The sequence below is a fragment of the Danio rerio genome, chromosome 9, assembly GCF_052040795.2.
Source record: "Danio rerio strain M-AB ecotype USA chromosome 9, GRCz13ab, whole genome shotgun sequence".
NCBI classification, from domain to species: Eukaryota; Metazoa; Chordata; class Actinopteri; order Cypriniformes; family Danionidae; genus Danio; species Danio rerio.
Genome location: NC_141029.1, coordinates 49,401,376 through 49,428,839, shown reverse-complemented (window position 1 = coordinate 49,428,839; position 27,464 = coordinate 49,401,376). Strand labels below are relative to the sequence as shown.

Here is a 27,464-nt window from a genome sequence, read left to right as displayed (position 1 = left end):
TAAAGAAGGTAGGGTAGAATGGTAAAATATGGGAGAATTTCGGCAAAAACGGGAGGGTTTACATGAGTGAAGTGAACAGGAAGTGTTTGTGGAGAAACAGTTTTGCGAGAGAACGCAAAACATCTTTGCGAGAGAACGCAAAATTTTGCGAGACAACGTAAAAACTTAGAAATATATATTTTCCTCCTACCCATTTTTTTTCACCCAGCCAATTTTTTTCTCCTCCACAACGTCCCTTCCGGGGTTCCGTTGTTTTCACATGGGTTGATCGGATGTTGAAAATTATGTTATGGTATTAATTAAAGATTTTTGTTTGCTTTTAGAGTACAAATTAAGATATTTTAGGTGAAATCTGAGCGCTCCCTTATCCTCCTACTTGTTCAAAATCCAGAAAAATACCAAAAAAAAAAAAAATCACAAATCAGAGAATACTTTCACATATTCTAGATAAAACTGTAGAATTGCCTCAAAGCAACAGCAAAACCTGTTTCATCAGGTTCTGTTGATTACCAACCCAGCAGGCATGGGACGTCAAAATGATGTCAGACGTTGCATTTTGTTTGGAAATGAAAATTTACATTTACATTTAGTCATTTAGCAGCACCTTTAGAATTTACATTTACATTTAGTCATTAAACAGCACCTTTAGAAATACGTTTTCTAAGGAAAAATGGCATAATACTTACTAAAGTTGCTTAAAGTTGTTATTTGTGTTTATTGGGCGTGCAAAATGATTCTCATAGCTTGATAATATACAAATTCAATTCAAAGGTATTCAGGTAGCTAAAGGAATTTTTCTGTTTTTAGTTAGCAAACTTCTTTAGTTATTCATTTTTGCTGTTTTTTTTTTATCCCTGCAAGAGAAGGCTTACACAAATCAGTTATTTACACCATCTGACTCTTGGCAGCAGGGACATACAGCCTGATCTCAAGAGGAAATGTAAGAATTTAATGTTTTGTCAGTTTAGTGTTCATACGAGTTCAGTCATACGAAAATGTTCGATTTTAAAAAAGAGGCGTGACACCTAACCTCACCCCTAACCCCAACCGTCATTGGGCGATGAGCAAATCGTACTAAATTGTCGATAGATCGATAGATTTACATTTAGTCATTAAACAGCACCTTTAGAAATACGTTTTCTAAGGAAAAATGGCATAATACTTACTAAAGTTGCTTAAAGTTGTTATTTGTGTTTATTGGGCGTGCAAAATGATTCTCATAGCTAAAATCAGGATGACATCAGAACCTAGCATCAGGCTGACGTCAATGTTCAACATCTGACGTAAAATCAACTAAATATCAACATTTAATAATGTTACAGCTTGACATTGTGTGGACCATACCATGAAGTCTATCTGACGTTGGATTTTGGTTGCCATACCTGATTAATTAATATCAGAATTTGATGTCAATAAGATGTTGGTTTAAGATGTTGGCTTGATGTTGGATTTTGGTGATATTCTAACACAACCTAAAATCTACCAAATATCATCATCATTTGATGTCACTATTGGACGTCAAAAATAGCGTCAAAATAACATCCTTAAATACTGGCTAGACATTGAATTTTGGTTACCTGATTTCTTGACCTAAATCTAATCTATTATTAACGTCTTAATGTTGTGTACCAACGCTATCTCAGGGCAATTCGTAACTTTTTGATTTATTAGCTAATTCGTATGAATTTGTATGATCTAATTCGTACAATTTAGTACGATTTGCTCATCGCCCAATGACGGTTGGGGTTAGGGGTGAGGTTAGGTGTCACGCCTCTTTTTTAAAATCGAACATTTTCGTATGACTGAACTCGTATAATAATAATAATAATAATTCCTTACATTTATATAGCGCTTTTCTGGGCACTCAAAGCGCTTTACATAGTGGGGGGGATCTCCTCATCCACCACCAGTGTGCAACATCCACCTGGATGACGCGACGGCAGCCATTTTGCGCCAGACCGCACACCACACACCAACTGATTGGTGGAGAGGAGACAGTGATGCAGCCAATTGAATATGGGGATGTTTAGGTGGCCATGATGGATGAAGGCCAGTGGGCAAATTTGGCCAGGATGCCGGGGTTAAACCCCTACTCTTTTCGAAGGACATCCTGGGATTTTTAACGACTACAGAGAGTCGGGACCTCGGTTTAACGTCTCATCCGAAAGACGGCGCTCACTGAACAGTATAGCGTCCCCGTCACTATACTGGGGCATTAGGACCCACACAGACCGCAGGTTGGGCGCCCCCTGCTGGCCTCACTAACACCACTTCCGGCAGCAACCTAGCTTTCCCATGTGGTCTCCCATCCAGGTACTGACCATATGCCGCCCTGCTTAGCTTCAGTGGGCGACCATGTGAGAGTTGCAGAGAGCTAGCTGCCGGTATGAACACTAAACTGACAAAACATTAAATTCTTACATTTCCTCTTGAGATCAGGCTGTATGTCCCTGCTGCCAAGAGTCAGATGGTGTAAATAACTGATTTGTGTAAGCCTTCTCTTGCAGGGATAAAAAAAAAACAGCAAAAATGAACAACTAAAGAAGTTTGCTAACTAAAAACAGAAAAATTCCTTAAGCTACCTGAATACCTTTGAATTGAATTTGTATATTATCAAGCTATGACAATCATTTTGCATGCCCAATAAACACAAATAACAACTTTAAGTAACTTTAGTAAGTATTATGCCTTTTTTCCTTAGAAAACGTATTTCTAAAGGTGCTGTTTACTTGAAATTTTCACCAGATGTTGGTAGAAATCCATATATGCAAAGAAAACAATATTAATTAGTTTACAAATGAGGTCATGTGTAATAAAATGAAATGACACAGGGAAAAAAGTATTGAACACATGAAGAAAGGGATGTGTAGAAAGGCATGGAAAGCCCAGACAGTAGCTGAAATTTCTGAGTAGTTATTCAGCAGATGGATAATTGAATATTAATTTGATGATGTCATTAAGTTGCTTTGCCGTTAGCCAATCGTTAAATTGCTAATCATGATTTCAAAGATCGATAGATCTGTCCGTTACAACACATGCAGCGATCTCAGATCAGTTTATCCAGACATTCTAATCTCATTCTTGAACTTGTTTGAAGAACCAACTTGGGCTGAGATCAGTTATCAAGATGAACAGATCCAGGATTTGCCAAATCATCTTAGATCATTTAAGCGAGGTGCGAAGAATGGGCCCCAAGCCCTCCAAAACATTGTTTTTGTGTGAATGAATGTTCCAAAATGCATATACATTTGCAATTTAAAATTCTGTAAACAGGTTCTTAGAAAAGCAAAAGCTAAATGAATAAACAGAGGTGCATTTCTTCAGCTTTCGGTTCTTTAGTTATCCATGTCTGCTTTGTTTTTTCATCACTGCAAGAGAAGGCTTACGCAAATCCAGTTTTATTTACACCGTCTGACTCTTGGTATCAAACCGAACGTGATGAAATAGGTTTCGCAGTCGCTTTGAGGCAATTCCAGAGCTTTATCCTGGAAGTACACACTACCCTAAATCCACAGAGTCTCTCTTAATATTCCAGCTTTTTATAATCTGGGCTGTTTTGAATGAGAACATTGTTTGTAGCTCCAACGGGCTTTTATGTGGTGCAAATTGGACGTCAGCGCAGCTTTTGACAGAGAGTTAATTCTTCAGAGTCCATTGGCAGCTCTCCATGGATTTGTTCAAGGAATATTTGACATTTGGATATTTCATTAATTTCAAGCGTGATGAATGTGCTTCTGCAGGGCCTAATAGTTATCTCTCACATAGCTGATGACATCGTGTATTTGTTTTCTTGGCAGGACTTCCATCTGGTGAAATGTCGCCAGATGAGGCTGCAGTTCCTGGACGCTGTCGGACCCTTAGTGAGGGCCTTTCCCAAGACGAAAGCCCAACTCGAGGAAGCTCAGTCCGCTCCCCCATTCGCTGCATCTCACCAGAGCTGGCCAATACAATTGCTCTGAACCCTGGGGGGCGGCCCAAGGAGGTACACATCAATTATCCCTAAAACCAATCTCAGAATTAGCATGTGTGTGTGCAAATGGATACGTCTCCACTTGTTTTTCTTTTTCCAGAGGCACATGCACAGCTACAGAGAAGCGTTTGAGGAAATGGATGGGGGTCCCGTTAGCCCCCCTCCAATTGTTGGTGGTGAGGTCCTACCCCAAACCCCTGCCTTCCCTGTCTCGCCACAAACCCCTTACTTCAACATGTGTAAGTTCCCAATTTGGAGGAGGAGGGCGCCATAGAGCTCTAGAATAAGTCTATGCCAGTGCTTTAGGACAGATGTGTCATAACCTGCTCATATAGGACCACTCCACCCTACAAAGGCAAAGTGCGACAACTACACATTTGGTCAACATTGAGTTAAAGCCTAATATGGGCATCGTGACAAGTCTTCTTGTCCCATTTCAGAAAAAAAAAACAAGAGTTCCAAAATTGCATTAGCTACGAAACCTGAACAGGTGTAATAAAAAAGGTTAAGTTCAGTTTCAGTGTTTGCTTAGATATTGCATTTTGCCTTTGTAGGATAAGGGGACTTGGTGGTTTGAGCATTGGTCCTTTGGGAGCAGAATTGGAAATCTTCCACAACTATTGCTGAATTTTGGTTGTGTTCATTTCTCTGGGAAAAAATGTGAAAATGAAGCAAGCAGCTATTACGGGGCAGATCTTTATCCTTATAAACAGGCTATGTTATGAAACATAGTGAACTGTCTATTTAGGCCTTATCATATGTGAGCTTCAATAATAATGTCTATTGTATGAATGTAAACAATATGGTCATTATCTACCTTTGGACAAATTCTAAAACGGCATCACTTGTATCAGGGGGATTGAACTTAGCTCCTGTAGGGCTGCAGCAGTGTTTAGTTCCAACCCTGCTTTAACACACGTACATGTAGACTTCAAACAAGCCTGAATGACTTGATTAGTTTGATCAGGTGTATTTAGTTAATGTTGGAACTAAACTGTGCTGAGCTGCGACCCTCTAGGAACTGACTTATATTGTGCATGGAGAAAATGTATTGCGGTTAAGCTGCACTTTTCGGCCCATAAACTTCCATGCATTCGCATGCGACTGCGGCAAACCAGAAATGCAAGCTCATGTGACAAGTTTTGCATTTCGATGTATTTAAAAGTTCAAGCTTGGTGAACTCTGACCTGGGAAATCGCATCATGTCATTGCCTGAGACCAATAGAAGATCAGAACGTGACCTCTCTGTACAGAAATTTTAAATATGGAGCAATTTGTGACCTGGGTTTATTTTAAAACGTTAATTCATTACTGATTACTAATTAGATTATTAACATTGCATCTAAAATTACTTGTGTAATTGCTTTGTCTGGAAACTAAATTAAGTACCCAATAGGTCACAGGTGTCAAACTCAGTTCCAAAAGGGCCGCAGCTCTGCACAGTTTAGTTCCAACCCTAATTAAACACACCTGATCAAACTATTTGAGTCCTTCAGGCTTGTTTGAAACGTACAGGTAAGTGTGTTGGAGCAGGGTTGGAACTAAACTGTGCAGGGCTTCGGCCCTCCAGGAATTGAGTTTGACACCCCTGCAATAGGTAATTATATTACCAGATTAAATAAAAACAAAAAAAAAACAACATAACATATCTCAACACAAACATGATAGAAATTAATAATTTAGAATCAAGAGTATTAGTTCAGAAAAAAATTAAGTATCTCTTCATATTATCAATATTTTTAACTCAATTTTTTTTTTCAAATTATACGTCAAAATATATTTGTCAAACAAAAAGTACAATTATTCTTCTTCTCTAAATTGACTTATTCAGAACTCTAGAATTTATCTACAGCATATAAGGCAAGTACATAATAATAAGGCCCACTAGGAATCTGCGCACGCAGATTTCCACAGATTTTTAGCTCATGATTGATTCTGTTTATTTACTTGTGTAAATGTGTGTAAATTCATATTTATTCAATTTTTATTAATTTTAGTAATATTATTGACTAATATGAAAATATTCATATGATTGATTTGTTTACAATACAGTTTGTAAAGTAATATTTTGTAATATTTTAAATATGCCTTTTAATATATATATATATATATATATATATATATATATATATATATATATATATATATATATATATATATATATATATATATATATATATATATATATATATATATATATATATATATATATATATCAAAGACTTAATTTGTTTACCAAATAAAGTGGATCTAATTTGATTTGCATTGTAAACATTAAATAGAAGTTAAAAACATAATACTTTTTTATTTCATATAGTAAGGTTTTAGTTATGATACTCCCAAAATTATTCTGCATAAATCCGCAGATTTAAAAAAAAAATTCTGCGCAGAGATAGCAAAAAATGTCTGCAGATTCCATCTGGCCTAAATAAAAAGTCACTAATTAAATTACCTAAAAACAAAAAGTAATTCCTTACTTTGCTTTATTAGTAGTTAAAAAAATTAATAAATAATTACACCCAACACTGATTGCAAGTATGTCAAAAATCAGATATTGGTGGAGAATGCAGGCAATAAATCTAATAAATAAAAAAAGCATTGAAAAATAAAAAAGTCATAAAAAATCACTTATTTGTTTTTCATACATTTTATGTTTTACTATTAGCTTAGCAATTTGCAGTATAAATTTGCAAAATAAATTTGTATAACAAAAATACAATTACTCTTCTTCTCTAAATTGATTTAGACCTCAGACCTCTAGAATTTATTTACAGCATTTAAAGCAAGTATATAATAAGTCACTAAATGACCTACTTTGCTTTATTAGTAGTTAAAAAATTAATAAATAATTACACCCAACACTGATTGCAATGAATTGTGTAAAAAATCAGATATGGTGGAGAATAAATCTAAATAATCCCAGAAAGCTTTGAAAAAGAAAAGCCACCCATTTATTTTTCATTCTTTTGTCACTTTTCAATTAGCTTAGCAACATGCTAATACAAAAACACATTCGAAACTGAACTGAAATCCATCATGAATCATTATTAGTGTGACACCAAATGTTTGTAGAGTGTTCAAGATTGATTACTTACTATACTGAAGGCCTATGTAGAAAGTAGCTCACTAGGTTTTGGAGCCACTGTGTTTCATAATTAGCATCATCGGAACAGCGGTGGGTGATTTTTACATTTTTTTATTTTTTTGCTTCTTTTTGTAAAAGAATTTTCAGGGCTAACATTACATTAACACGCTGACTATAAGCCAACGTGAGGTCTGGCTGTACTTAAATCCAACCCCTACCTCAGGGTGTTTGCGTGAGCCAGTAGATATCATTAACAGATGCTGCAGTTCATTCACATGTTCTGATCGGTAAAAATGTGTGGCCTCCTGTTTGAGTGATAACACACACTTTGCGTTGGCTCATAGACATGCGTAAGTGCTCGGATCACAAAGACCCTGCTCTCACTTGCTCCCCAGCAATTCCCAACGTCTGTGGGTATGAGAAATGTTTTCATCAGCAGTTTTTCTGGGGCACTTTCACCTCTGCAGTCATCGAAGATCTCAGTGCAAGAACAAGAACATTTGTGCCTGGGTTTTAAGTGCTGATGAATTTCTACTGTATGATGATAGCAGGGTTATTTTAGCAAACAAAAACTACAACTTTTGGTGAAGTAACATTTTGATGAACTGAAATGAAATTAAAAAAATACAATAAATTAAAAACTAAACGAAACTAACAACAGTAACTAAAAAGCAACACAGGCTTATTCTAAAAAAAGCTAGCCCTATACACATTTCTGGAGATCGCGAATTATGTAGCCAGAGGTATGCAAGGCTGCATTTCATCTTTAAAATGAACGCTACGTGGTGGTATGACGGCGTTTCTTTTCGCGCTTACCAGCTGACCGCTTACCTCGGTGTGAATGGCTTTCCCGCTGTAGCCAGTTTGTCTTGTAGCTCACCATGTACATCGGCAGACTTGAGACGCAGAGAGGAGTTGACCACAATGGTTTGAGTCTGGTAAAGAACGGCCCCAGAAAATGCGTAAGACAAAAACAGTAGCCAAATATAAAATATTCAAGTAAATAACAGGGTGAGAATTTGGGAAACCTGAAAACGTGTTAAAAACAGGCGAGGGCTTTTCTTTTTCTGTATTGCTTTTTAAAACTATTGGTTGGGTTTAGGGAAGGAGGTGTGTGGGTCAGTCGATCGGTCAGTCAGTCAGTTCACAGCGGCCTCTGGTGGATTTACGTGTGAATAGCAGGCACTCGCAAGAGAAAATTGAGATGTCAAAAAGCATTCGCCGCAGCACTAGTGGATAAAAACCACAAAAAAATAAAAAATAAATAAAATAAAACATGCCTCCAGGGACATATTTGACGATCTCCTAATATATATATATATATATATATATATATATATATATATATATATATATATATATATATATATATATATATATATATATAGTGGTATATTTTCAGAATGAGCCTGGGTTGCTAAAAAATAACTGAAATAAAATTACAACTACTGTAGCAAATTAAATAATTATTTTCTGAATAATAATCACTGACTCTATTATGAAAATTCTGACCTGCAGCGGTTTAGAGAAACACTTGTAGATGACGTTTTTACAGAAAAACACATCAGTCAAGAACGGGAGTATATACTGAAACATTTACATTTTAAATTAATTTTATATTATTGATATTGTCTTTTTTATTACTTTTCTTTATTTGCCAACAAATGTAAAACAGGCAGGTTTAACTACATATACAGTATGATCTTTAATACGAAGGAATTTGTTTGAATTCCTCATAATTGTTTACTTTTAATTGTTGCATTTGCATGGTTGCATAAATAGAAATATCACACAGCAAATTTAAAAATAGCATCAAAGTATCATTTAGCATTTTTAAACAAATTTAAAAATGCTAAACGATAATAACCTTGGATGATTTTTTTTTTTTTTTATAAATAACTTATTGCCTATATTTTTCCCTCAAGCATAAAGTCCCTGCAGGTTTTCTATAAAGCCTCTTGTAAAAGCCTATAGTGTCTTTTCAAGGTTCGATGCACACAATGTAAATCAGCTATGCTTTTCTTGGACTGTACCAGCATTTCTTCTCACCAGACACCTCATTTGAAACCGATTCAAGTCATCCTCTTGAATTGACATCTTACCCCGAGGATACTTCACGTTCAAAGCTATTCAGACTTGTTCTGCTACCATGAACTCCTAGATGTGGCTTCAGAGAACAAAACAGAGCTTCAGCCTAAAACAACACTAAAGATAATCAATCAAATCCTCGTGTTTTGCATTTCAATGCTTCAGGAAATGGAGTGAACATTACGCCAAAGTGATATATTGAATATTCAGGCTGTCTGTGATCGTTTTGCTGTTTATTTGGTCTTAAACATTGTTATTTTGGACTGTTTGTTAATGTAGATTGAAGTTCTATTGAGTTTTTTTTTTTCTTATTAGCTATATATTTTTATCCCTGCTGAAAAATCCAGCTTATACCAGGCTAAGCTGGTTGGCTGGTTTTAGCTGGTTGAGCAGCCTGGTTTTAGAGGGGTTTGGGCCATTTCCAGGCTGGTTTCTAGCCATTTCCAGCCTGGTTTTAGCTGGTCAGGCTGGAAAATGACCAGCTAAAACCAACTAAAGCCAGCTTGACCAGCCTGGTTTAATCTAGACACAGCTGGTTTTGACTGGGCTCTCAGCCTGGTTAGGCTGGTCAAGCTGGTTTTAGCTGGTTATCTCCCAGCCTGACCAGCTAAGAACAGGCTGGAAATAGCTGGAAACCAACCTGGAAATGGCCAAAAGCCCTCTAAAACCAGGCTGGTCACCTAGCTTTAAGCTTTTTTTCAGCAGGGATAACTTTGTCACATATAAAACATGTTGGAAAGAATAAAAACAGAATAAATATCCCATTAGTGGTTCTGTTGGATTCCTGGGGAGCAGGAGACACCATACAGGGTCTTGTTCTTTTGGGAGGTTGACAGACACTCACATGCTAAAATAAAATAGCCACTTTCTGGTTGCACGTCTCTGTGGCTTCCTCCTCCTGCAGACAATGAGAGGCTGGAAAGCTTCTCTATACAGTACAACCCCCCTTCCCCTTCTCCTTGTATCCAATGCTGAGGCACTTTTATCTGCCAAACAAAGAATTGATTTGGATTCTTTGGTAAGTGGAGGATGCATGAGTGTCAGCAGTGATGTCAACTTGGCTCTGCTGAAATGCAAGCATATGTTCTGCCTTACACCAGATGCATGTGGAGAGCAGCCCTGAAGAAATCACACGCACAAACAGTTCCAGTTCGAGTGAAAATATTTGTTTTTAAGGACAGTTATTAAGAAGGTCTAAAACAGGGGTGTCCAAACTCGGTCCTGGAGAGCCGGTGTGCTGCAGATTTTAGCTTCAGTCCCAACTAAACACATCTGAACCAGCTAATTAAGCTCTATCTAGGTACACTAGAAACTTCCAGGCAGGTGTGTTAAAGCAAGTTGGAGCTAAACTAAGCAGGACACAGGCCCTCCAGGACCGAGTTTGGACAGCTGTTTTATTTATTTATTTATTATTATTATTTTTTTTTACACTATAGACCATTTTGAGGGATGTAAACCATAACAATGGTCCTAACGTATTTCCTGTTTTACATTTTTAATTTTCATAGCTTCGGAGAATCCAAAAAAGTCCAAATAATGATAAATAATCCTATGGCAGGTGTTTTAATGTAAAGCTTGTAAAGTTTGACTACAGGCAGGAAATTTTGATGGGCCAAAGACATCATCGCATTGAAGTAGTCTATGCAAGTGCACTTATTAAAGGAATAGTTCACCAAAAGTGGAAGAAAATTGTGTCATAAATTAACTCACTTTTACTTGTTCAAAACCTATTTGAGTTTCTTTCTTCTGTTGACTAAAAAAAAGAAGATATTTTGAAAAATGCTGGTTCCCATTGAGTTCCTTGCTATTTTTTTTTCTGCTATGGAAGTCGATGGATCCTAGCATCCAAGATTTTTCTAACCTTTATTTTGATATTTAACAGATAACTCAAATAGGCTTTGAACAAGTGAAGGGTGAGTAAATAATGACATAATCTTTATTACAAAAAAAAAAAAAAAAATATATATATATATATATATATATATATATATATATATATATATATATATATATATATATATATATATATAAAATGTTGTATTTCATTTGAACTATCTTTATAAAAAATATATATTTATTAAAATGATAAAATGATAGAGTGCTCTGCATATATAAGTACAGCCCTCAAGAATTAATCTTTTAAATCAATATATTTTTAAAAGGAAGCTATACAATATTATATTTGTGCATACATTAGATTAGTCAGTGCTGAAGCCAATTCTGAAGCTTACCTAACTAAATAACCTACATGAACGCTACAAAAACTAGTACAGCCAAATGTATGTTATAGAAAAATATTAAATACAAATTTAAAAAAGAGGAAAAAATCAAGAGAAGCCAACAAATCTGTAGGTAGTAAATATTTTATTTGTATTATCATTCAATTTCTAAATATGTTTGGTGACTAAAATGTTATTTAAATAAATATATCTGTTTAATCAATCTGTTTTGTTTAAATGCACCAAAATACACTGCCTATTCACTGAGAAACGGATACAAATATTCATTTTCAAAATGGGGTGTACTCAATTATGCTGAACTCTGTATATATTATTAATATTATCTTATTTTATCTTTATATTTATAAAATACATATAAATTAAACGTATTTATGTTTTTATATTCTATTTTTTACATCTGTTTAGGATGCAATGTATTATAAAATCTGCATTATAAAACATTTAAGGATGCAGCAGTACAAAAAAGATCACAATAGACAATTCAAACCACAACCAGAAAACTGCTTCCTCTGTTATAAATTAAATAATGAATTAAATCAAATGTAAACTATGAAAATGAATATGCAGCAATTGCAGTCCAGTTAAAAACAAAACAAAACAAAATGTAAGATGTTTTAAGTTGAGTTGGAAATGTATAATTGTTGTGTCTTTATTATTCGAAACATTGCATTCATAGTATACATTTTGCTTTGACAAAGTTTAAGTAACTGTCCAGGAAAATATAAAAAATAGTTACAAATATTGATCCTTTTTTCCACTCAAAATTTACATTTGGCATTCAATGTTTATTACATAATGTATTGTGTTCACTGCAATAAATGCATTTTATATATATAAAAAAATTAAATAAATAAATAAATAAAATAAAAAATATATTAAAATATTAGTAAAAAATATTGTCTTGTTTTTTTTTTTTGAAATAATATGCCAAAATTAAGGGAGTTTTTCCTTAAAACAAGCAAAATATTCTGCCAATGGGGTAAGCAAAATAATCATATTTTTCCTTTTGACATAAGATTAATTTGCTTACCCCATTGGCAGATTATTTTGCTCATTTTAAAGAAAAACACACCTAATTTTGACATGTTATTTCTGAAAACAAGAAAATATGTTTGCTTGTCCAGTTGAAGTCAGAATTATTTATTAGCCCCTTTTTGATTTTTTTTTTCTCTTTTGTAAATATTTCCCAAATGATGTTTAACAGAGCAAGGAAATTTTCACAGTATGTCTGATAATATTTTTTCTTCTGGAGAAAGTCTTATTTGTTTAATTTTGGCTAGAATAAAAGCAGTTTTTAATTTTTTTAAACACCATTTCAAGGACAAAATTATTAGCTCCTTTAGGCTAATTTTGTTTCTGATAGTCTACAGAACAAGCCATTGTTTTACCATAACTTACCATTACCCTATCCTTAGTTAACCTAATTAACCTAGTTAATCCTTTAAATGTCACTTAAAGCTGTATAGAAGTGTCTTGAAAAATATCAAGTCAAATATTATTTACTGTCATCATAGCAAAGATAAAATAAATCAGTTGATAAGTTATTAAAACTATTATATTCATAAATGTCTTAAAAATATCTCTGTTAAACAGAAATTGAGGGGAAAAAAATAACAGGGGGGCGAATAATACTGACTTCAACTGTATGTGTCTTGATTCAAACAATTTTTGACATTTGTACTAGAAACAAGACAAAATATCCAAGTAACAGAAGCATTTTTCTGCTGTGCTCAGACACATTTTAAGATACATGTCATGCATACAAAAGAAGAGACATTTTCTTCCAATGTCTTCAGGTGCGCTGCTTTCCACAGCTCTGACAAATCCACATCCACCATTTCTGTTCCCCATTTGTGTGTTCACACCACTGTTGTTTTGCTGAGCACCTCTTTGTTTATTTGTTGTACTCATCCTTGTTGGTCGTACGGTGAGCTCTTGAATGTTTTCAGTGTGGCGTTGTCAGCCTGGGTGTATTCTGTCTGCATGATCTGTCTTGTTTTCGTTCTTTCGACTGGGCAGCGTTACAGCAAGTGTTAATCACATCGTTAACTCCTTTAAAGAGGCTCTTGCACGGCCTTGCCACAGCGCATGAGACATTAGCTCATTCCCCAGCCATGTCACTCTCTGAAATAGCCACCTCAGTCTGCTGTCTTTAAACGTGTACCACCGCCGTCTCTATAAAAGCCACTTCATCTGGATGTTGATGTGTTTGATAAGCTGCAATCTTACATCTTGATGATGAACGTGGTACAGAACCTGTATTCACAAAACATCTTAAGGGGATAGTTCACACAAAAAAATGGTGATAGTTTTCTGTTCACTTCAAGATCTAGGTGACTTTTGGTCTTTAGACGATCATTAATGGTCCCATCAAATGAATATAAAGTTTTTTTTTTAGATGTTAGTATTGGTATTGCTAGTTTTTTAGGATATCTATAAGCTAGTGCAGTGACAAAATTTGCGTTTAGGAGATAAAAAAAAAACTTATAAAACTTGCCGGCAGCAAGCTCTCTGCAACTCTGGTTGCCCACTGAAGCTAAGCAGGGCTGCGCATGGTCAGTACCTGGATGGGAGACCACATGGGAAAGCTAGGTTGCTGCTGGAAGTGGTGTTAGTAAGACCAGCAGAGGGAGCTCAACCTGTGGTCTGTGTGGGTCCTAACGCCCCAGTATATTGATGTGGACTCTATATGCTCAGTGAGCTCCGTCTTTCGGATGAGACTTTAAATCAATTTCCTGAGGTATATAAGCGCTATATATATGTGAGGGATTATTATTATTATTATTTATTTATTTTATTTGTTATTATTATTATTATATAAAGCTTGTAGTTGGTCACTTTCGCCTAAATAGATCAGAGTTGCCTCATACTTCAGTTTTTCATCAAATCTTGACTAATCAAATGCATTCTAGTGTCTGACATGCCCCGCATTCTTCAAGACAATGCACATTACCTTTCATTTGATGTGCTTGATCTTAACCTTTGCCACTGGCAGAGCGCTGATAAAACAAAATGCTATTGGCTGCTATTTAAAAAGGGGAGGATCTAAACTATGTCCCACCCTTTCTTTATGTTTCGGTTGAGATTAAGTTTAACATCGAATGGAAAATGCACATTTCAAAGCACTTCACAGACCTTTAAAAGTAGATTTTGAGCTGAGTCAGTATTTTTGTTGATTTATATAATGACAGTGAATGGTTACAGTTTTTTAGATTAAAAATAAACATATACAAATGAGTCCAAATCATAGAAAAACTCGCTTAAAATAAAAAACGGTACAGCTATTCGGGAGAGTTCTTAATAGTAAAATAATCTGTTTTGTGAATACAGGCCATGTATTGTAAGTGCTAGGAAACAGAAACATGCAATGGGCAAGTGCCTAAACGCAGATGTGAAAGCTTGGCCTATACATTACAAGTGCACCATCATATTGAAAACACTGTAATTTGCTCCTACCGAAACAAACCTCAGTTCTCAGGGGGGTGATAGAGTTACCTTCAAGCATCTGCACTGTTAAAGCAGATGTGTGTGGAGTTATTTCTGTAGACAGCTAAAACATATTAAGACCACTTTAGCTACTCTGCAATGCATTACTGATACAGTTTGGAATAGGGCTGTTTAATTTGGTACAATTAATTATGCAAGAAGTATTCTGGGAGAAATAAGAACACATTTAATTATAGCCTGACTCAAATGTAAATTTATATACAAGCAAATGTTCATATCAAGGTAAATAATGTTAGATACATTTAAGTTTTACATAAAATAAAAATTTAGAAAAAAAAATAATAATAAAATAATAATAATAATAATAATAATAATAATAGAAATAATAATAATAATAATAATAATAATAATAGAAATAATAATAATAGGCTACTGATAATAGCTGTAAAATCAGATTCAGGTAAATGTTAATATGAAAGTTATTAAAGTTATACTTTTATATTGATGTATTTAAATTGAGATAAAATAAATATTTAGTGAAAATAATAAATAATTAAGATTAATGATAATAATAAAAACAAATCATCATCAACAACAACAACAACAGTAATGATAATAATAATAAACAAATCAGTAACAACAACAACAACAACAACAACAACAATAATAATAATAATAATAATAATAATAATAATAATAATAATAATAATAATAATAATAAATATAGCTGCAAGCAGCAATAAAGGGGCCAAGCAATTTTGGCTAAAAGGTGGCGCTGCTCCAGACGTTTTTAAATAAAAAAAAATATATATATATATAGAAATAGATCACTAAACTTTTAAATGAAATGAAAATAGAAAACAATTAAATAATTATTAATTATCAAATTAATACATTTGCAAAATAAAAAAATGCAGAAAAAAAAAAAACTAAATCAAAAATGGTTAATAAAATCAAAATCAAAATAAGTAAAAAGTATCTTTGGAGCAATACATTTTAAATAAAAAAATATAAATATAAAAATTATAATGTGCAACAGTAAATAATAATATAAATAAAATCAACATGTCAAAGAATTCCTTACTACATTTAATCCATCATATCTCATGACCTACCGGGATAAAGCATTTATACAGTATTCAGCTTCTTCCTAACACAAGAAATGTAATGTTTAATCTAAAATTTATTAATTTAGTATTTAACAATATGTTTGGCCAAGCTACAATTATCTGCCCTAATGTTCTTGCTCAGAGCATGTTTTGAACCAAAAAACTTTTAGTCAGTAATATTCTCAATGATAAGATTATTTTGTGTTCTGTGTGGCTTTAGGTCGATCTCCTCCAGGATTGGCTAAAACACCACTGTCCTTTCTGGGCCTGAAGCCCCACAACCCTGCTGAGATCCTGCTCAACCAGACAGGCTCAGGTGATTCTCACACCCACACACACCAACATTATTATTTTTTTTTTTTGTGAATTGTGGGGACATTACATAGGTTACCATTGTTTTTATACTGTAGAAACTGTATTTTCTATTACCTTATTAATTAATAATTCTGAAAATGATTTGTTTATTCATTTCTAATCGTTATTTTATTTTATTTAGTATAGTTTTGTAAGTTACTAACTGTTAATCTCTGTTTAGCTTTTTAATTTTTTTAGTCTACAAATTAGATTATTATTATTAATATTATTATTATTATTATTATTATTATTATTATTATTAAATCACAGACACACACACACACACTTGTAAAGCTATATTTATGAAGACTTTCCATAGACGTAATGATGTTTGTACGAACTATATTTTTTATACCTCAAACCTATCCCTAAACCACATCACAGAAATCAATCTGCATTTTTACATTTTCAAATGTAAAATCAAACTTCAAACTTCATTCTGTGTAATTTATGAGCTGTGTTCTTCATGAGGACTAAAACAAAGGTCAACAACTGGTATTGCTACACTTGTGGGGACATTTGGTGCCTATAATGTCGAAAATACAAGCCATACACAAACACACACACACAGGTCTCTTGGCTTTAGTCTGAGCCGCTCCATGACGTTCTCCATAAAGGGAGCTCAAATGCATCTTGTGGGCAATATATCAAAATAATATTTCATTTGTCCCTCTCAAGTGTTTCCCCTTCTCTTTTTCGCCGCTCTTGAGCCGTGAGCTCATACATATCTTTAAATGGATTGGTGTTTTCTTTTCATATGCGGTTATATTGGGATCATTTTACTGTGGTCTGTTAAGTGAAAGTGATTTGTTGCAAAACCTTGTGAGCAGCAGTGGAAGGGTAAAGAAAGCATTACATAGACAAAATGACAGGCCAGTAAGTCTCCTTCTGCTTTGCCAGACAAAAAAAAAAGATAGTATTGTGAAAAATCATTTCATCTTAAAATATTGCTATTTGTTTGTTTGTTTATTTATTTATTTATTTATTTATTTATTTATTTATTTATTTATTTATTTATTTATTTATTATGTGTAATTGAATCTGATATAATCTTTAAAGGTTATTCAAAAGATTGCCAGTTTAAAAAAACTCTTTATAAAAGTGATTTAATTCTGTTGAAAAACAAATCTACTGCTAAATAAAATGTTTAAAAGCTAATACTAGCTAGAATAACTAATATCTCTAACATAAAAAATAAAATAAAATATAATAAACTGAAACAAATATTTTAAAAAAATTAATAAATTAATGATAAATAATAATAATAATAAAAATAATAATAGTAATAATAATAATAAAAATAATAATAATAGTAATAATAATAATAATAATAATAATAATAATAATAATAATAATAATAGTAATAATAATAATAGTAATAATAATAATAATAATAGTAATAATAATAATAAAAATAATAGTAATAATAATAATAATAATAATAATAATAATAATAATAATAATACAAAAATACTAGTAATAATAATAATAATAATAATAATAATAATAATAATAATAGTAATAATAATAGTAATAATAATAACCTCCTATACTTTTGTGGTGGAAAATTCCTCTTCTAAGATGGCGCAGGTTGGTTTAATTGAATTAAAAAGTGCTGCTTTAGTCAATGCTTTGTGTTATGTTTTTTTATAATTTTTTTTTTAAAGTCTGGTTCTATTTTACAGCGCACATTAGAAACTAAATAAAAATAAACCATTGTTTACTCAATTCTCTTGTTCGCTTCAGGATGTTTCCTTAAAAGGAAGTTCCCCATTTAGAGAACAAGAAAGCTCACTAGATTTCCTTTGGAACAAAGCCTTAGTTTCATCTGCTGTTTGCATGTTCTCTTTTGAGGCATTTGCAAACTTATTAACCCTCCTGTGACAGTATTTCTTTATCAAATATTTCCCAATCATTAGAGAGAAAATTTTATTTATTTATTTATTTGTTATTTATGTTATTTAATGATATTTGTTATTTTATTTATTTATTTGTTTATTTTATTTTTTATTTATTAATTTATTTTTAGTTTAAAGTATTTCCTATAATTTTTTTCTTCTTTTGAAGAACATCTTGTTCTTTTTAGCTTACTGGAATAAAATTAAATATACTTTTCAAAATATATTACAACAGTTGAAGTCAATATTATAAAGAAATGTGTTTTATTATTTTTATTATTATAAAACTTCAGAACAAACCACTAATGTAAAGTGATTGAAGTAATTTCAAGTGCAATGTTTTTGTACTTTTTTATTTGTTGAGATGTAAATATAAACTAACAAATACAAAACATATAAACTCAGAAAACATTCACCTAATAAAAAATGAATTATTTTCTTTTAGTAAAACTGCTTTGGGGTGAACCGCATGACATCACATTTTCTTTGTTGATTTTCTTTGATTTTGGGGTGATATATGACCTGCTTTTGCCTCAGCTTTGGTGAGATTGACTCTCAGAGGCCAACAGGCGCAAAAAACATGTAGTTTTTCTGTAGATTGAGAGGTAACAGGATCCTACAAAGATCTGCAGATTGAAGTAGTTTGGAGCAAGTTCTCATGCAGTGCTGATTTTAGCATCGTTCCTTAGGGAGTTAATTTGAGGCCTGCTAAAACACAAGAGCCATACATACATACGGTGCACACACTAACATTATTACGAGATGATGTGTCATAGGGGCCTCTTTGTCTTACTATAGTTAGCTTAAATGATGTCATGTGCTTATTGAAGATAAAGGATGTCGATTTAAGCATTTTAAACTGCACCGGCTGGTATTCGGAGCAGCCAAAAATGCTAATGAAGATTAGACTGTTTGTGTTGGTTGCATTTCCTGGTTTTTGTTTTATTATAAGTATTGGGGGGTTTTGCATATCAATTTGTTTTAATTTATTTTCTTCCAAAAAATACGAAAGGAGATGAAACATATATGTCTATTTTAAAGTTTCGAATTGTGCTCTTTATTTTTTATTTCTACTTGTCAAAATAATAAAAGAAAACAATCAAGAAAACAATAAATAAATTCTCTAATATGGGTATCTAAAGCTGAACATGTATTCATAAACTGTTGTTTTAAGTTTATTGTTTGCATAGTTATTTACACTCACCGGCCACTTTATTAGGTACACCTGTCCAACTGCTCGTTAACGCAAATTTCTAATCAGCCAATCACATGGCAGCAACTCAAAGTATTTAAGCATGCAGACATGGTCAAGACGACCTGCTGCAGTTCAAACCGAGCATCAGATTAGGGAATAAAGGTGATTTAACTGACTTTGAATGTGGCATGGTTGTTGGTGCCAGACGGGCTGGTCTAATTCAGAAGTTTCTGATCTACTGGGATTTTCAAGCACAACACCAGAAGACCACACCGGGTGCCACTCTTGTCAGCTAAGAAAAGGTAACTTAGCCAATTCGCACAGACTCACCAAAATTGGACAATAGAAGATTAAAAAATGTTGCCTCGTCTGATGAGTCTGGATTTCTGCTGCAATGTTTGAATGGTCGGGTCAGAATTTGGCATCAACAACATGAAAGCATGGATCCATCCTGCCTTGTATCAACAGTTCAGGCTGCTGGTGGTGTTGTGATGGTGTGGGAGATATTTTCTTGGCACACTTTGAGCCCATTAGTACCAATTGAGCATCCTGTCAACACCACAGCCTACCTGAGTATTGTTGCTGACTATGTCTATCCCTTTATGACCACAGTGTACCCTTATTGTGATGGCATCCAAGATGGATAAAGGCAGCTCTGAAGGGGTTCAACCCAGTACTAGTAAGGTGTACCTAATAAAGTGGCTGATGAGTGTATATAGGAATTATCTAATAAACGTAAGTTAAACATATTACAATTTTAGGATTTGAGCCTGATTTGAGGGTTTGTTGAGGTCATAAACACAACATACACAAATACAAAAAAAAATAAGTAAATGTATTGATAACAACTGATATAATTTATGAAAGTGTTAATAAATGATGAGCAGTAAATTAACCCAATATATTCATGTTCATATTTTTATACAAATAATCCATTTCCTATAGACATCATTCACAGTATGTTTATGGATAAAACTGAATGTTATAGTTTAAGTAAATTATGACAATTATGTAGATGAAATGTCAATTTAAATAATCCCATCTACTTGAACTTCTTTGTTTTATGATTTATCTATTTATTTATTTTATTTTTTGCTGCTGTCGGATAAACAGAGAGTGAGGATGAGGAAGGTAAGAATGTACTAGATTTAACAGTACATCTAAACAGCTTTTTGTCATCTTTCACATCAACGTCTTCTGCATTTGTTTTTTATTTATTTTTTATTTTTTTATTTCTCAAGAAGATAAACTACATTTAATCTTTGACTTTAGTAAAGTTCGCAATTCAGGTTTAGATCTAGTGTCTCTATGGAAAAGTTTACACAAATAATAAAGGTTAACTACCCTTTACTCTCCCTTAAGTGGTTATAAAGCTTTATGAGTTTATTTATTTTGTTAAAAACAAAAGAAGATATTTTAAAGTATGTTGAAAACCTGGGCAGAAAGTTGCCACAATGGGTTGCACGATCACCTCACAGCAAGAAGGTCACTGGTTCAAGCCCCAGCTGGGTCAGTTGACATTTCTATGTGGAGTTTGCATGTTCTCCCCATGTTTACATAGTCCAAAAAACAAACAAACATGTGGTACAGTTTAATTAAGCTAAATTGTCTGTAGTGTATGTGTGTGAATGAGTGTGTATGGATGGATGTTTCCCAGTGGTGGGTTGCAGCTGGAAGGGCATCTGCTGTGTAAAACATATGCTGGATAAATTGGTGGTTCCCAGATTAATAAAGGGACTAAGCCAAAAAGAAAATGGATAAATGAATGTTGAAAACCTGTGACTTTCATAGTAGAAAAAACAAATACTAAAGATCTAATACTAAAGTCAATGGTTACAGGATTTCTTTGAAATATCTTCTTTTGTTTAACAGAAGAAAGAAACCCATAAAGGTTTGAAACAGGTGAGGACATAATGATAGATTATTCATTATGTGAAATTTCTGGTGAAAGGTTAATGTGACTATTTTAAATTTAAATCATAGGTGAACTATCCGTTAAAATGTACAGTATGTGCGTAGAGGAGTGTTTCCTCTCGGTCCAGTTTCCATGTGTTTACTTCCTCAAAAATCAATATAGAGTATCATAACCTGCTCATTTTCATCAGTTTCCATTTCAAGCACATTAAATCATCAGGGCATGTTTTACATGTGCTCATTAATTTGTTTGACTCTGCTAAACTCTTGTGCTCACAGCTATTTTTCTTTTTTTTCTTCTTTTTTCTTTTTTTTCTCCAGAGCCTCGTAGTTATGTGGAGTCTGTGGCGAAGGCAGCAGCAGTACCTGCATCTCCAACATATGACAGCGACAGCTTAGCTCGTCCTGCCGGACCGTCCCATGCTTACAATGCTCCACTTTCCTCCAGCAGCCCCATTCAGAACCCAGATCCAGTGTAAGTGTCACTCCCGTGGGTTTTGTTCCCCTGTAACTATTTCTGAACTGCCCCTAATCATACCTGTCAACATTGGTATGTGGAAATAAGGGATATGCCCCCTACAAAAACCTCAAATTACTAAATCTGTTAATCTGGAGCTGTTTCATTGTAAATAAACAGTTAAACTGTTACTAATATGTTTTATTATTATTATTAGTTACAAAAGAGAAAAAAAAAGTATATATTAGCATCAAATACATTAAAAAACAGGTCAGCTTATTAACATAAATAGCTATTATAAAGAAATAGAACCAAGTTATCAAATCTCATTAATCTTTTTCTTCACTGTATTACTTACACATTCTTATTAAAGAGCAACAAATGAATCTCTCATTTATATGGATTTTTCGTTTGATTACATTAAATAACAGAGGTTATTTATTTTAAAAAAATGCACACATCTAACGTTCAAATTAAAACATTCGATTGCTCTCCTAACTTTTTCTGCTTATTTAGGACAAAATTAGTTACCCCACCAAGATCAACATCTTTAGTTGGTATTATTATTAATTATGTGTATATGACTGTTCAAACACGCAACCAAAACCCAGACTTTCGCTCTGATTAAATTTGCGTTTACAGAATCCGTTTGGGAAACAGAGTCTGTTAATCATTGTGGAGTGGGTCAGCTGACTGTCACGCACCGCTATATGACTTGAGGATGTTTTGAGGATTGCATAGGAGGGGTGACGGCACCAAGAAAAGAGATCATATCTCCCCTGTCTCGCCTCATTGCATTGGCTACCTATAAAACACAGAGTTGATTTTAAAATTCTTCTTTTCACTTATAAAGCTTTGCACAATTCTGCCCCGGCCTATGTCAGTGAGCTTATTAGGCCATATGCAGCTTGTAGACCGTTAAGATCCCATGACCAGTTTCTTTTATCTGTCCCTCGGTCTCGCTGCAAGTCAAAAAGGTGATCGAGCTTTCAGTGTTGCGGCCCCAAGGCTCTGGAACAGTCTCCCTCCAAACATCAGAATCTCTCCTTCTTTGGATGCTTTTAAATCTAACTTAAAGACTTATTTTTACTCTCTTGCCTTTGAGTGATGCATGCATGTTATTTTTTATTATTTGTATTTTAGTATTACTTTTAAATATAATTCAATTTATTTTTAATACCATTTTTTTTTTTGTTTTATTGTCTAGTTTATTTTATTGTAAAGCACTTTGGATCAACCAAGGTTGTGTAAAATTGTGCTCTATAAATAAAGTTTACCTTGCCTTGCCTTGCCTTGCCTGTAATGAAAAGGAGGGGAATCCCACCGTTTTTATATTTATTTCAAAGTGTTTTCATGCCTAAATAAAACAAAAGCACAGAACAGACTCATTTAAGAGCAAGGGGCAGTATGGGTTGCGTATAGGGAGAATCGGCTCTTTAATGTTTATTGCCACCCTTCATAGACAGATTGAAAATACGGGAGAAATACAGGAAAATACCTTTATGGGATGATAGCTGAATAGAACTGTAAAATATGGGAGAATCCCGGGAAAAACAGGAGGGTTGAGAGGTATGCCCTAAATGCCTTTATTAAAATAATTCTGACTTCAACTGTATATATTTTTCATAAACATTTTATTTGTTTCTGTGTTCTTTTAGCGAAAGCACATTGGCTGACAGCGGGGTCGGGATGAATTCTTTATCCCAGGCTGCTGTCGACATTTTCCATTTCCAGCCCTCCGAAATCCCATACCAACCACCACCACCCCCCTACCCAACCTCCATGTTGGGTAGCTACATCAGCCCTTCTCCAGCAGAGGCCATGCAAAATAATACCACCACCATCCAGCCACTTTCTGGAAGTCCTGGGACAAGACATCACACCATCCTTTCTGACATGGCGTCCGTTCCCAACTTTCAACACAGATTAGCAAATCAGGATGGTCCCATACTTGGGCGACAGCAGGCTCCAGCTAATGGTCATGTGCCTGGAATTGCTGGTAGTCCAGTGCAAGGAAGACACACTATGGTGTCCCAGGGTACACAAAGCAGTCCCATACTGAGCAGACAGTATCCTGTCACCCAGGGGATTCAGAGTAGTCCAATTCTCAGCAGGCAGCCAATGGGACAAGCTGTCCAGAGCAGTCCAGTCCTCAACCGACAGGCATCCCTGAATCAAGCAAACCAAAGCAGTCCAGTGTTGAGTAGACAGCAGTCCATTACCCTACCCAACCAAGGCAGCCCGGTCCTAAGCAGACAGTCCTCGCTTAGTCATCCCAGTCAGGGTAGTCCTGTACTAGGACGCCACCCTTCCCTAACACAGGGTAGCCCCAGCCTGGATAGGCACCCGATGTACAGCGGTTACACCACTCCAGAAGAGCGACACGGAGCTCTGTCACGCCAAAGCAGCTCTTCAGGATACCAGCCGCCATCTACACCGTCTTTCCCAGTTTCTCCAGCAGGATACATCGAGGGAGCGGGATTCAGACAGGGGAGTCCTGCTTTCCAACCTCAGTTGCCCGAAAAGAGACGCATGTCCAGCAGTGACCGCACCAATGGTGGCCTGTCCTATGGGACGCTCAATGGGAAGATGTCCTCACCGGTGTCCAGTGGCGGCAGCACTCCAAGCGTTCATTTCTTCCACACACTCCCCGATTTCTCCAAACTCAACATGTGTGGTAAGTCTAATGTCTGGTTCACACCAAAAGTGAAAGTAAGAATTTACGAGCATAGATTACAGACAAATGCGCAAACAAGTTTCTGCTGAGCGGCATACATGATTTGGAATGCATGGCACGTTTTCTGCGATAAAGCAGAACTCGACTCAGTTGCGTCTATTACTCAAGGTCAAATATTTCAACTAAGTGGAAAATTCAAGCGAGACATGGTGCTCTGCGTTTGGTGTGGACCCACCATAAGAAAAAGCAGAATCAAAATGAGTTTGAAATTAACCTTTTAACTGTCTTCCCCACTCTTTGAACATTGATATGAAAATGACTTCATGTTAAATGATTGCCAAACTTTCAATCAAATGCTTTGGTGCATACATTTTAGCTGGGTCTCATTTCAAATAAGTCACTTATCAAATTACAGCTAAGGTGTACAGTTCAAAAAATTACACAAAGCAAAAGTTATGAGCCGTTTTTGATTAATTCCAAACACGTGGTGCGACATTTTGCTGTGAAAACTGGTCATACGACATCAATTTTCTGCACTCCCAAATGTATTGCATAAAATATATTGCATAAAATATTGCACTTATTCTTTTTGATCTTTTTAGATATTAGTCTGAATCGTTCGGTTTGTAATGCCTACCGAACCGAAAGTCTTATACCGAACGGTTCAATATGAATACACGTATTATAACACCCTTAATAATAATAATAAACGATTGCACAAAATCTTAATATTATTGGTTTAACTCTATAATTTTTTTATGATTTAGTCTTATATAGTAGTAATAGTAGTAGTAATAATAATAATAATAATAATAATAATAATAATAATAATAATAATAAATGATTGCGCAAAAAAATCAAAATATTACTGGTTTAACTGTATCGAAAATGCAGCCTCGGTGAGCATAAAATAAAATAAAAAGAAACCCCTTGCTAATAAATAAATAAATAAATAAATAAATAAATAATTAAATAAATAAATACATACATAATGAAATGTAAATAATTTACTTGTTATAAATGACATAAATATTGTATTTGCATTGTGTACATTATTATTATTGTTGTTGTTAATGTTATCATTTAATAGATTGTATTTTTCAATTATATTATTAAAATATAGCATTTTTAAGCAGTTATTACAAAACTGTATGACAGTACTTATAGTCTGTTTAATCTCCAGAAGCCTTGTGCTTATTGTCAGAGTTACTGACTATAATTTATTAAGAATGATGGTAGCCCTAATACAGATGAACCTGAACAGTTGTGTGCACGTCAATTTAGTTTTAAAAAGACATACATTAGGTAGCATATACATCCTGAACTAATCCTACATTACAGCTGATGGACCGCTAAATAAAACGTATTTTTCATTTCCCAGATGGAAGTCCAGAAACCAGAATGAACGTGAAGTTTGTCCAGGACACGTCCAAATACTGGTATAAACCAGATATCTCGAGAGACCAAGGTAAGGGCGCAGTCCAATATATATGTTGCAGGGTTAATTTACCTATATTTAGACCCCCAAATGGAGGCTCATAACTCCCATAAAGAGTCAAATATGTCTCCTGCCACCATATATGAGGTCAATCGCTGCTGGTCTGCACATCTGGTTCTCCTCCGTGCTCTTATTGGATTAGATCATCTGCGTTGGAGACCTCTTTTTAAACGCAAACACATGCAGTGACATCACGCTGCACTCGACACATGTGCTTAGTTAAACACAGCAAACATCGTTGTTTCATTAGCTTGTCTTAACGATAAAAATAAACCTCTTTTTTTCTTTGCTCACTCCTTATCTCTGTGTGTAAAACTGCAGGGTAATTTGCAGCAATTTGTTTGCAGTTTACTGTCACATCTTCATGTTGTAAATGATAAATATACACAAACACAGGTTATCATCTTAGAAATTAATTGATGTTGCAGGCCTGTAGTCAGCCTATTAAAAGTGGTGGTTCTTTTTTTTTTCTCGAAAAGTGGACCAATGTGCAGTTGTACGAGAATCAACTGACATTTTAAGCACTACTGGTTATCATTACCACACTTTTTGATGCAACGAAAATACTTCTTATATTTTTTGTCAGAATGCTTACTAGGGTTGGGTATCGTTTGGGTTTATTTCGATACCGGTGCTAAATCGATACTTTTAAAACGGTACCGGTGCCAAAAAGGTGCCTGAACAGATACTTTTAAGCCACAAAATTATGACTCTAGAAAAATATTTTATTTGACAATCTTTTAAAAAATAATTTTAATAGAACAATATAATAAAGTTTAAACTAAATATCAATTCATATTTTATATATCTGAATTCCATTAATACATTACTTTTGGTCATTTGCGGGCATGGGCCACTTATATTTTTGGGGGGCACATTTTAACATATATCACAAAATACTTAAAATAAATTACTGGAAGTAACCTATATTTAAAATATACTTAAAATTAAAAAAAATATTTAAAATTACTGGTAGTACTCATGCATCACTCTGCAGTCTTCATAAACAAGATAATTAAATAACTTAAACTCAAAATAATCTTCCTTGTTAATTTATTAGTCAAGTAACTTTGTACTGGTGTAGGATAAGACATTTCTAACATTCAAGTACATCAAGGCACATTGTTGCACCTGTAAACTTCAACAGATAGGCCTACAGTTGAAGTCAATTTATTTTGCCCCCCTATTCATTTAAAATAATGTTTCTGAAAATGTTTAGAGTTTCCTAAAAAAAACTAATAATTATGAATTCATAATAAGTCATATTTGTTATTGTTTATTCTTGAATAAAAGCAGTTTTTAATAAAAAAAAAAAACAAGGTCAGTATTATTAGCCTCCTTAAGAAATATTTACTGTATATTTTTTGATATAAACAACAAATCAGTTACAAAATACTTTGACTAATTATTTAAACTTTCGTAGTTAACTAATTAAGTCTTTAAATTACACTTTAATCTGAATAAAAGACTATAAAATACTTAAAGGGACTTTGTCTGAATACAACTGTCTTGCAAAATAACTAGCAAAATGT

General features: G+C 33.9%; 1 protein-coding gene across 53 annotated transcripts in view; it reads left to right on the top strand.

The window, feature by feature from the left end:
• The window catches only part of tns1b (tensin 1b), a 479,302-nt gene that overhangs the window by 426,389 nt on the left and 25,449 nt on the right, over positions 1–27,464 (top strand). For 21 of the 53 annotated variants that reach the window (XM_087266572.1, XM_087266566.1, XM_087266560.1 and 18 more), the window contains 6 exon segments: positions 3,798–3,982; positions 4,071–4,209; positions 16,160–16,255; positions 21,622–21,775; positions 23,416–24,434; positions 25,816–25,902. In XM_087266572.1, the coding sequence (XP_087122698.1) occupies positions 3,798–3,982; positions 4,071–4,209; positions 16,160–16,255; positions 21,622–21,775; positions 23,416–24,434; positions 25,816–25,902 (1,680 nt within the window). 53 annotated transcript variants of the gene reach the window in all.